Source organism: Jatropha curcas, chromosome 6 (genome assembly GCF_041381405.1).
Source record: "Jatropha curcas cultivar XTBG-Jc1 chromosome 6, XTBG_Jcur_1.0, whole genome shotgun sequence".
Lineage (NCBI taxonomy): Eukaryota > Viridiplantae > Streptophyta > Magnoliopsida > Malpighiales > Euphorbiaceae > Jatropha > Jatropha curcas.
Genome location: NC_143156.1, coordinates 1,485,305 through 1,496,945, shown reverse-complemented (window position 1 = coordinate 1,496,945; position 11,641 = coordinate 1,485,305). Strand labels below are relative to the sequence as shown.

At 33.5% G+C, this 11,641-nt stretch overlaps 2 protein-coding genes across 2 annotated transcripts; one reads left to right on the top strand and one right to left on the bottom strand.

Annotated features, from left to right (window-relative positions):
- Nucleotides 1-1,271: 1,271 nt before the first annotated feature.
- On the top strand, nucleotides 1,272-3,983 carry LOC149495203 (serine carboxypeptidase-like 40). The gene is made up of 7 exons (XM_089722645.1): nucleotides 1,272-1,524; nucleotides 1,677-1,784; nucleotides 2,013-2,287; nucleotides 2,450-2,713; nucleotides 2,798-3,009; nucleotides 3,617-3,722; nucleotides 3,834-3,983. The coding sequence occupies exons 1-7, from the start codon at nucleotides 1,287-1,289 to the stop codon at nucleotides 3,981-3,983; spliced, it is 1,353 nt and encodes a 450-aa protein (XP_089578771.1). The 5' UTR covers nucleotides 1,272-1,286.
- A 501-nt stretch (nucleotides 3,984-4,484) lies between these two features.
- LOC105628758 (putative disease resistance RPP13-like protein 1) lies at nucleotides 4,485-9,399 on the bottom strand. Its single transcript, XM_089723303.1, has 2 exons — nucleotides 5,151-9,399; nucleotides 4,485-4,844 (listed from the first exon to the last, which is right to left on the bottom strand). The coding sequence occupies exon 1, from the start codon at nucleotides 9,262-9,264 to the stop codon at nucleotides 5,188-5,190; it is 4,077 nt and encodes a 1,358-aa protein (XP_089579429.1). The 5' UTR covers nucleotides 9,265-9,399; the 3' UTR covers nucleotides 4,485-4,844; nucleotides 5,151-5,187.
- Between the last annotated feature and the right edge of the window lie 2,242 nt (nucleotides 9,400-11,641).

The window sequence follows — 11,641 nt, the reverse complement described above, 5'->3', positions numbered from 1 at the left end:
GGATTTTGGATTCTTGAAAATCTGGGTGTACAAGTAGTGATGAATATATGTTATATTGATTGAATTAAAAAAAAAAAAAAAGGAGTAAATGCATTGGTCGAATGAGTCAAGTGTTTGATATGGAAAAATTAAGCTGTAAGTGAATATAAATTTGGGAAATCAATTATTAGTTTGGTGTATAAATGTACGGTAGTAGGTAAGTAGTTTTTAAAATTTAAACGGTTAATAATTAATTAATAATATATCAACTAAATTAGGAAATTAGAAAATAAAATTCTTTTAAAACACTCTCTCGATCATATAATCTCGATCACATATATATGTAACTGTAGAAATTTGCTTAAATCAAATTTATGACCTTTACGTATAGACCAAACTGATGAAAATAAAAATTTTAAACAATTGTTCTAGTTTATTTTTTTTTATCATTTTTATTATTTAATATATCAAGCCATAGCAAGGGAAAATAAAAGTCCAACGTCTTATATGGAAAATAAAGCTGTATATTTTGACAATGACTCGTTTTGGAAAATAGGTTTTCTTTCCTTTTTTTTTTTTTATTTGTTTCAAATTATAGTTACTTTCTTTTTTGAAAATATAACTAATTTCTTTATATACTCTTATTTAATAGTCCTATTATTAAAATTTTTCTCGCTTAATTCTTTATTTGAAGTGATTTCTAAAATTATCAATAAGGTTGTGATTGGATCGGTAAATGATCTCGATCTCCATAAGGACGATAATACAAGTTTGATTTTCTGAAAACTCAATTTGCAAGAAGAATTAAAAACTTTTACCCTCTATTACCCAGGGGCTGATGAAAATTACACTACCGGATTATACTAGAAAAGAAAATGATATCTAATATTACAATAGAGGTATATCAAGAGAAATATAGGTCAAATTTAATATTTAAAAATATTAATTACATTTAATTAGTTTGTGAGAAAATAGAAACAAGCATAATTTTATAAGATGGAGGGAATAATAACTAATATTGATCTAAATTAGAAAATCAGAAAACAAAATCCTTCTATAGATACTTTCTCTCCATTGCACACACACACACACACCCCTATACTTATATAAACACATAATTTGGATTCAAGAAACAAAAATCCAAAAAATCAAAAACCCTAAAACCTTTTCCTGCAATGGGGAAAAACCCATGTTTGATATTCCTTTTCTTTTTCATTTTTTCTTATTTAACATCTCAGAGCCATAGCAAGAGGCAAAGTGAAGTTCTTGGAAATCTTTACAAATCCAAGCTTAATGGGAATTCTGGTATGGACACAAGCAATTTTAGGACAATTGATTCTATTATTACTATAAATCAAGAAAATGGAAAAGATAAAGAAAAAGATAGGATCAAAAGATTGCCTGGCCAACCTCAAGTTAAGTTTTCACAATATGGAGGTTATGTTACTGTGGATAAAGTAGCTGGAAAAGCTTTATATTATTATTTTGCTGAAGCTAAAGAAAGTTCTAAGAACTCTTTGCCTCTTCTTCTGTGGCTAAATGGAGGTATTTAATATATTCTTTTTCCATTTTTCTCCCTTTTGTGTTCTAAATTTCTTTATTTCCTGAAAATAGTATTCTTTTTATTATGTTAAATTTTAATTTAAATGTATAATATTACTGTCTGTTATTTAAAGCAATCATTAATATTTTTACAGGCCCTGGTTGTTCATCTTTGGCTTATGGGTTGATGCAAGAGCTTGGACCATTTCGAGTATATAGTGATGGCAAAACACTTTACAAGAACAGATTTTCATGGAATAATGGTAATTCCTTAATTATTTTACTTTTGAAATAACTTAAAGAACTGGACTATCTGTTTGTAATGATAATAATATTTATAAAAAATAATGAATTCCCTGTGAAAAATTAATTTTCAAAATTTAAATTAATAGTGTGCCAACAATTACATTTCTCATGCACATTTCAATAAATCTTTTTGGGCATATTTTAATTTTTTTAATTTTTTTAATTTTTCTTTTTTTTTTTTTCAGTTGCAAATGTTCTGTTTCTGGAGTCCCCTGTTGGAGTAGGCTTTTCATACTCTAACAGAACATCAGATTATCAGAATTCTGGCGATAGACATACAGCAACAGAAAATTATTTGTTTTTGGTAAATTGGCTTCAAAGATTTCCAGAATATGAAGGAAGAGATTTCTACATTTCTGGCGAAAGCTATGCAGGCCATTATGTTCCTCAGCTTGCACATACCATCCTTTACTACAACAAGAAGGCCAACAAAACCATTATCAACTTCAAAGGAATTGCAGTATGTGCCTTTCTAACATATAAAACATAATTTTACTTGGAAAAACGGTATTTTATACTGGAAAAGGGGAAACGTTTCCGAAACATAAACGTTCATGGCTAGAAGTTTCCGTGCATATAAATTAGTGAAGCTAACCGTATGTTTATATCTGTGAAAATGCAGATTGGAAATGCCGTGATAAATGATGAAACAGATACTCTAGGCATGTATACTTTCTTTACAACCCATGTTTTATCTTCACCAAAAACACTGCAAAACATAAAAAAACACTGTAATTTCTCACCTAAGTATATCAACCATCCATCCAAAGAGTGCAGAGCAGCTACTGAGAAGGCTGACAAATATTCTCAAGCTGTTGACATTTATAACATTTATGCTCCTTTGTGCTTTGATGAGAATATCACAGCTCACCCCAAGAAGGCTTCAGTAAGTTGATTAACACAATTTTTTTATAGATGCAGAAAGGTGATTATATATATATAAGTAAAATTTGTTTGTTTTATTTTGCAGCTGGATAATTTTGATCCATGCAGTGACTATTATGTGCATGCATATTTCAATAGGGCTGATGTGCAAGAAGCTTTGCATGCCAATGTCACTAAGCTTGATCATGATTGGGAACCATGTAGTGATATTATTGATAGGTGGACAGATAGCCCTTCAACAATTCTTCCCTTGCTCAAGGAGTTCATGGAAAATGGAGTAAGGATCTTGGTTTATAGGTCAGTCTCATAAGAAAAGGAAAAAAAAAAAACATATTATATCCCCTAACTAAAACTTTTTTTTTATTAGATAACATTATATTCTATGATGTATGGAAACTCCAAACTAATTAGGCGTTTTTGCATTTCCTAGTTTGTTTCTGCGTTTCTTCGTTGTTTCATTTTAATTTCCATGATACATAGATTGTATCTTAAAACTTTTTGGACAACAACTTTTTAAATAGATTTTAGTGTTTTGATCAATTAAAATGCTCAACGCTATTATTTTTATAATTTTTTATAACATAACGTTTGAATTAGTTTTTACATAACGTTTGATCAGTTAAAATATCGTTTTATAAAAAGTTAATTCATTGAATGTTTAGCTTTTAACATTTTATGAAAAACTATCAACAGCTACTAAAACAACTAATCTTGCCAAACAGAACTTAGATTGTTATAATCAATCAAGGGTTGAAGAGCTAAACACTAACCGTCAGGAATACAGTATTTAATGTAATTATCCTAAATAAAAATAAATTTAGGATACCAAAAAGAAACACTCAACAAGCTGATGAATAACTGTTATTTTAAAAAGATTTTACCATCTTAACATTTTACCATGCAGTGGTGATACGGATGGAAGAGTACCTGTTACTTCTACTCAATACTCACTGGCAAAGTTGAAGCTTCCTATTAAAACTGAATGGTACCCTTGGTACCTTAATGGGGAGGTAAATTAATTATTTATTAAAATTTAATTAATTATATAATTTATAAATTGTAACTTGTAATAAAGAAATTGAAATAAATATTTTTGCTGTGGATGAATGTTTGTGTTTCAGGTTGGTGGGTATACTGAGATTTATAAAGAAGACCTTACTTTTGCTACTGTGAGAGGGGCTGGACACGAAGTGCCTGCCTTCCAGCCTGCAAGAGCACTCTCACTTATTCACCACTTTCTTCTTGGCAAACCTCTTCCAAAAATTTCATAATCTATGTACCTCAATTCTATTATTTTTATTAGAATTTTATTGTGTTAATTTGTTATAAACAATAGCCAAATTATTAGGCTTAAGTTTATTGAATTTATGTGCAACAAGGCGTAATAGAGTGGTAGTAAATGCACATATAACCTGACTATAAATCTTAATACAAATTTTCCTCATCAACATAAAAGAAAAAGAAAATAAATTATTATTAGGTTGATGTAATTTTTTCATTCAGAATCAGATTTTGGTCCATAAAGTCACATTGCCAATATAGTTACTTATAATTACTTATAAAATCTCAATTCCACTTGCAAATGTAAGTCATTTGCATCTTAGTGCAGACGAGCTGTCGTTTGCATGAATAGCAAGTGATTTGAGATTACTTGACTCTTGACTAGATGTTTTGTAGGAAGGACATATCCTTTTCCATTTAAAAAAAAATGGATAATTTCCATCTGAGAAATTCTCAACCAGTATCCGTAAACTTTCTCCACTTTAAATAATACTTTCCAGAGCGTTAAATCTTTGTCAATAAGTAAACAAATATGCTCATATAAGTATTTCAACATAGGAAACAGAATTCTTCTCTGATAAATTGGTAACAACTGCTCATTGTAGTCATATGTAGCAGAAACAGGATTGTGGTCTTTTTTTTTTTTTGAAAATTAAATTTGGAGACTTAAAAAGATCCAAACTTTGCAAGCTTAACTAATAGCAGTCTTTATAAAATTACAGTTGTAGATTGTAGAAACCAAAAACATCGAAAACAATCCATGAAAGTTTTATCCTTGCCGCCAGGGATTGGATTTGAGACGATTATGACAATCTCGAGTTCTGGCCTAAGCAGTCCCGCTTTTTGCAGACCTGAACAATGAAGAATAAAATGTCATCTATATGCAAGGTGAGATTCTTCAACTGCCAACACCTATAGAAACTTTTCCAATTTATGCATTATGAATTAGAACCAACTGAACAGAACATGTAATTGATTCTCAACCACCAATTCATTCTCAACCGCCATTCTGAACAGAATGGGGTAATACTGTTGAAACTTGAAACACCACATAATTGAATGCAATTCATTTTTTTATATCTATTCTATTTTGGCTTAAAAATATTGCATATATCAGTTATAGTTTTAGCTGCAAGCAAAAGTAAAAAGATGAATACCTCGTTGTATGTGAGGACTCCCTTCATTCTCTATTCTCTATTCAGTTGTGAAACGGGGGATATTGGCAATAAAGCGCCAATAGTCTCCTTTCCCTTTTCTGCATCGTCTTTCCAGAAGGGGACACCTGTCGATAATCAATATTTCAAGTGTGGTCGGAAGGCCCTCCTTGGGAAAGGACTGGAGCTTAGGGCAATTTCGAATTCCTAATGCATCAAGAGAGGTGAGATGGTGAATGCCTCTGGATATTGATTTCAGATTTTTAAAATCTTCGATCCCAAGAAAGGTTAGGGAAGAGGGAAGCAGTAGGCCCTTCTCATCTGGGAAGGAATCCTTATCTGTACTTGGACATGGCCCTTCGATTCTGAGATAGGTGAGAGAGGCGAGTGTTTTGAGTCTCCACTCTGAGATTGGCTGTTTCAGATTCTTGCAATACGAAATTCTAAGAAGACCTAGTTTTGGAGGTAAACCGCCATCTGGAAAGGACACCAGACCTCCACAGTTAAATATTTGCAAACGTTGAAGAGATGTAAGATTTTGCATTTGATTGGGAAGAGATCTCCAATTCTCACACGACAATATGAATAAAGAAGTAAGGTTTGGGGGTAAACCCTCATCTGCAAAGGACAGCAAACCTGCACAATTACGTATCTCTAAATTGTGAAGAGATGTGAGATTTTGGATTTGATTGGGAAGCAACCTCAAATTTTCACAGTGTTCTATGATTAAAAGGCTAAGGTTGGGGATGGCCAATCCACTTTCTGGGAAAGACTCCAACTCAGACCCATATATTATTAATGTGGTGAGATGCGAAAACCTATTATGAAACGACTCCAATAGCTGTGTCGTCCAAAAGCAAATTGCAATTTTTTTAATTGAATAGGGAAATTCACCAACTAGAACCGATGTAAGAGATGGACAGCTATTGACACCCACAACCTCAAGATGAGACATCTCATTCCTGGCGTTACTATCATGCACAATGCCCTTAGGCAAGGACTCCAGAGAATCACAATAGTGGATTTGGAGACTTTTAAGACTACAAGGTAAACCTGCAGATGGGAAGGACACAAGGTTTCGGCACCGTTGAATATTCAGCTCTCTAAGAGATGTGAGGGTTTGCAACCCATTTGGCAGAATCTCTAATCCATCGCAGCCGTATATCTCCAAAATTTCAAGATTGCAAGGCAAATTCCCTTCCACTCCTCCTACCAACGACACTAGCTTCTTACACCCTTCGATCCGTAAAGATTTCAAGCTAGAAAGTTTGTCTAAATTAGTTGAACCCCGCCACAGGTGTATCAATTGGCTGCAATCACGAATCCACAGATGCTCTAGCGCCACGAAGGACTGCGCAACCACTTGATGCAAATTTTCAAGCGCTGAAATACTCGAAATGGACAAGGTTTGAAGGGAACATAGATCATGCACACTTTCGAGAATAATATCTTGACATCTACCAATGTACAATTCATCAAGGGAAGGAAGGGAGGTAGGCAATGTCACAACCAATTTAGGACAATTTCCTATCCAAATTTTACGTAGTCTAGGAAATTTTCTTGTAACCTCCACATTGACGTCACCAGAGTGAGCCCATTGCTTCAACTTCAACATATTCTCAATTTCTAGAATCTCAAGAGACGGGGAAAGCTCAAGCCCTACTTCTAGCAGTTCATCCATGCCTTTGATGCTCAGCCATTTCAGTTTACATAGTCTACCTAGTGGTGGCAGCGAGGTAATATTCTGACAATCCCAAAGGTTTAGAGCCACCATATTTGTGAATGCAGGATCCCCTATCCACAATGGAAATTCCTTACCGCCATAAAACCGAACCGAAAGCCTTTCCAACTTTTGATGAGGTTCTAGCAAGTTGAGAACCTGGAATTCATGATCCTCTTCGCATGGTGAATCACGCAATTTACGGGTCCATACCAAGGCCAAATCACCAAGATTCTCAATCTTCTTTAAATCAACGAGATTTGCATCTGCAATCCTTGCCACATTCTGTAGCTTTTCAATACTAAGTTGTCCTTCTAGATGAGGGAGATTCATTAGCTCTCTAATTCCAAGGCAATTACTTCCTTTTCCCACGATAAACTTAGACAATGTTTGAAGATTTGTCAAATTTGCTACCCCTAATGGCATCTCCTGCAAAGCATGCGTAAATTCTAGATCGAGATGCGCCAAATTGATTAAGGCGCCAATGCCTGTGGGCAACTCAATAAGATTCTCACACGAACATAACTTCAGTGTCTGCAAGTTTTGAAGATCACTCAGTGAATTAGGTAATCTTTTAATCTCACTGTTGTAAGACAAGTCAAGATATCGTAAATGCTTTAAGGCGCCAATTGAACTTGGCAACTCTTCAAACGAATAATGAGCTAGTGATAGCACCCTTAAACGTTTCAGTTTTGGCACTAGGTCATGCACCACTCTAATAGATAAAAAATTATCTCGCCATTGATCAGTGGATAATGCGAAGAATGTTCGCAGATTACTCATCTCATAAAAGTCTTCAAATCTTTGGTACCTGTCACACTCATGACAAGCGAACGCTGAATGGCGAACGTTTGCATGTGATTTTATGCCCTTCAACTCATCATCATCCAAATGAAGGCATATTTCTCCACTTACAGATTTAGCTAGATCATTGAGTAGGTCATGCATCACATATCGTGATTCATTGCCAGTAGATTGTTGAAAAAAGGATCTCCATAATAAATCATGGAAATATCGATGACCCCAGCGTTTCATTTGCTTCATTTCCTGTGCGTGCTGTAGAAATCCCTCTGCCATCCACTGTAGAACCAACTCATCCTCATCGAATTCGTAACCTTTTGGAAAAATTGCACAATAAGCAAAACATTGTTTCAGATGAGATGGAAGATGGTGATAGCTCAACTTTAATGCTGGAAGAATGTCGCTTTTCTCCTCCCAAATGCCGCTGTTTAGCACTTGTTCCCATGCATCACGAGTTGGTTGACCTCGTAAGAGACCTCCAATAGCTTTAGCTGCCAAAGGTAAGCCTTGACACCTTTCCACAATCTTCTTACCTGTTGCTTCTAGATCCAAGTGCTCCTCAAAATTTGTTACTCCAAGAGCATGATGGGCAAACACAGACAGGCAATCATCATTCTCCAACACTCTAAGTGTATAACTTTGAATAGCACCCATCGTCCGTGAAACGCCAAGATTGCGAGTTGTGACGATAATTCTACTTTCTTTTGCCCCATTCTCGAAGGGGCGAAGAAAGATTGTCCAATGGTCATAATTCTCGTTCCAAACATCATCTAGAACCATAAAAAACTTCTTCTCTGACAGCCTTGCCTTCAAGTTTAATTGAAGCGAATTCAAATCGTTGGAAGTAAGATCTCCACCAACCGACTGAAGAACTGTTTTTGTAAGTCTAACCACGTCAAAATCTTCACCGACAGAAACCCAAGCCGTCAAATCAAACTTCTTTCCAGCTTCATTAAAGATAAGCTGCGCTAGAGTTGTCTTACCAATACCTCCCAGTCCAACTATAGAAATCAGAGCGACCCTTCTATCACTTGATTCAGAATTCAAAAGTTCAAGAATCGCCTTCTTATCTTTCTCCCTCCCATAAATCTCGGCGTGATTCACCAAGCACGTCGTAGGAATTCTTTCCTTCAATCTACCCGTCCTTTCTCTCAAATCTAGTTGATTTCTTCGTGAGGTGATCTCTTCTAATCGGGAACTAATTCCCTTTATCTTGGAAACCATCTCTTTACTGAATTTAACAGCACGAATATTATGGAAGAGCTTTCGTACCTTACTTGAACCAGCCACAGGTTCAGCTTTCAGCTTGGATCGACGAGCCTCAAAATCAAACTCATCCAGAATGTCCTCCAAATCATACGCCAGGTTCCTCAACTCGCTTACCCACATCTTTACCGACCTGCTCACCATCTGCTTCTCCTCTGCATCCTCAAGAACGCCATAGATGCTCTCCAACATCTCCTTCCACTTGTTGATTTTAGTCAGCACATGTCCTTCGCGGGCATAATTGAGCAAGTCCTTGGAAGCCAACTTATTAAACAAAGACTCAAAGGCAGGTGCTAGAAGAGCACCTCCAATAGCAGCTGCAATTTCCATCACAAAAAGAGGATGATCAAAATTTTCAGCAGAAAAATCGACCAATTGAAGAATTGGTTGGTTATTGAAAGTGGAGTTGCAGTATCAAAGACTCGAAGGAAGTTGTAATACCAAACACAAAATTGGCAGGTGATTGAAACTGAGAAATTAGAGAGGCCAAGAAGAGTTATGTAAAAACAAAAACAAGTAATTATCGGCAATTAGAAAATAATCACTTATGACTGACATTAGTCTAATAATGTAAGTTTGGGCCTTTGAGAAATCCATCATCCAGCCCACTGAATAAAACCCAGATTACTTTTAGCGCTTTATTTGAAGCAGCAGAAGGATAATTGTGTAGGAATTTCAAATATAAGAAGCGGTTCAGAGAAGTCTTTAAACATGTGCTTTGAAGAGTTAGCTATGAGAAGTTAACTGAAGTCTTTAAATATAAGAAGCATGATAGGCAATCTTTATATTAAAGCAGATTCTATATGCTATTTCAGTTACATAGTGTTTGGAATAATATTCATATGGAATTCATTCAATTTGCAAATGAATTTCATTAAAGAATTCATTGATAAATGGAAATTCATGCTTCGATCAATCGTAGAATTCATTCCAAATATGTGTTTTGATATTTTGTACTTAATATTTCAGTAGCTTTAGTAACTTCTGTTCCTTTAAAGTTGAGAATTCATTTGCAAATTCTACTAATTTTGGTAGCATTTGGTTCAAGAAAAACCAATTCTGTAGAATTTAAAATATGGAATTCAAAATGAATCTTTATTTGCACCAAATTTGAAAATTTGGCTTTGTAAACGTCAATGAATCCCACCAATAATAATAATAAGAAGAAGAAGAATTATTGATGATTGCTGTAATGAAATGAATAACACCATATAAAGAGGAAAATAAAGTTTCACTTGCTTTTTCTTATTGAATTATTGGATTAAATAATATTTTTCAAATGACTTATTTTTCTTATTTAGTTGCAATAATTAAAAATATTAAAATCTTTAACTCATAAGAACATAAAAATATTAATAACAATAAAAATTTCGTATTTTAAAAAATTTATTGTTAAATATGAGGAAAATGTAAAAAATGATAAATTATGAAAGCCGATGGTCGCTGGTAATAATAGTTGGTGGTATACTGTGACTGATGGTAGTGGCTATAAACGACTAATAAATTAAAAAAATATGAATATATAAAGTTATCATAAGTTTGTCAATGTCCAGAAAATATTTTTCTCTCTTGAAATATCATAAGTTTAGCTTTTGGCATTTTATAAAAAGTTACTCAAACAGTTAAATGCTACTAAAACTGTTAATAGCTATCGAAATGGCTAAAACATCATTTTGCCAAATAGGCCCTTAAGTCTAGCTCATAGTCAACTAATAATTATTCACCAAGGTGGTATTTGAAAACACAATTCAACATTAAAGAACTAGGTTGTTGAGTGTTTACTTCTTAAACAGTTTAACTAATGTAAAAATTTGAACATTTAGAACTTAATTCTTAAATTGAGTGCTTAATTATCAATCACAGTAATATGTGTATGATTATCAGGCTTGGGACTGATTCACAAAATGGTGTAAGCTTGAGATTAACATTGCCTGAGGGGCAACCCAATGTTTTGTATTCACTTGGGCTAAGATTGGTGTTATAAACTGGGTCCAACCATTTCTGTTGATCCAAGTCTTAAAATTTTCAGGTCCAAATTGAATGATTTAAAAAATAAAAAACGTGAATTCTTAAATGTGACAATTATTTGAAAACGGAAAGAGTACTACCTTTGTTTCATAATACTTGTCACATTTGGGAATTCACGTCCTTTAAGAAACCATTAAATTTGTCTAGATTACAATAAATTATTGAATAAATTAATTATATTACCTTTAATTTAATATATCTAAACATCAAATTAAATTTTAGACTCTTCAATTCTCATGTTTTGTCCAATCAGAGATAACAGTAAATAAACAGAAATTTTTTTTAAAAAAATTGAAGCAATAATTATTTGTCATATACAAAGGGTAAACATGAAAAAAAAATTATTACTCTTTGAAACTGTAAATTCGACAAATATTTTAAAATAAATTATTTTTTCAAGAAATATTACGAAATAGAGGTAAGATTAATTTAGAAGGTGTCAAAGTAATAGTTAAGCTTTCAAATTTAGTTAAAACGAAAAAGTCAAATTCATTACATTATATCCAAGAACAAAGAAATGGTAACTTGATAGAAAACCCAAATTCAATATTATTATGGAGCGTATATAAGGATATTCCTTGTGCCAACCAATCATATTATAACTCCAATTAACTAATTACCAATCTAGTTCAGGACCACTAACCACCCATTCATTTCTTCCTATAACCAAACAACTACT

Coding starts and splice junctions, on each gene's coding strand:
- LOC149495203 (XM_089722645.1), top strand. CDS start 1,287: ATGGACACAAGCAATTTTAGGACAATTGATTCTATTATTACTATAAAT. Junction 1,525..1,676: donor TCTTCTGTGGCTAAATGGAG/GTATTTAATATA, acceptor ATATTTTTACAG/GCCCTGGTTGTTCATCTTTG. Junction 2,714..2,797: donor CTCACCCCAAGAAGGCTTCA/GTAAGTTGATTA, acceptor TTTATTTTGCAG/CTGGATAATTTTGATCCATG.
- LOC105628758 (XM_089723303.1), bottom strand. CDS start 9,264: ATGGAAATTGCAGCTGCTATTGGAGGTGCTCTTCTAGCACCTGCCTTT.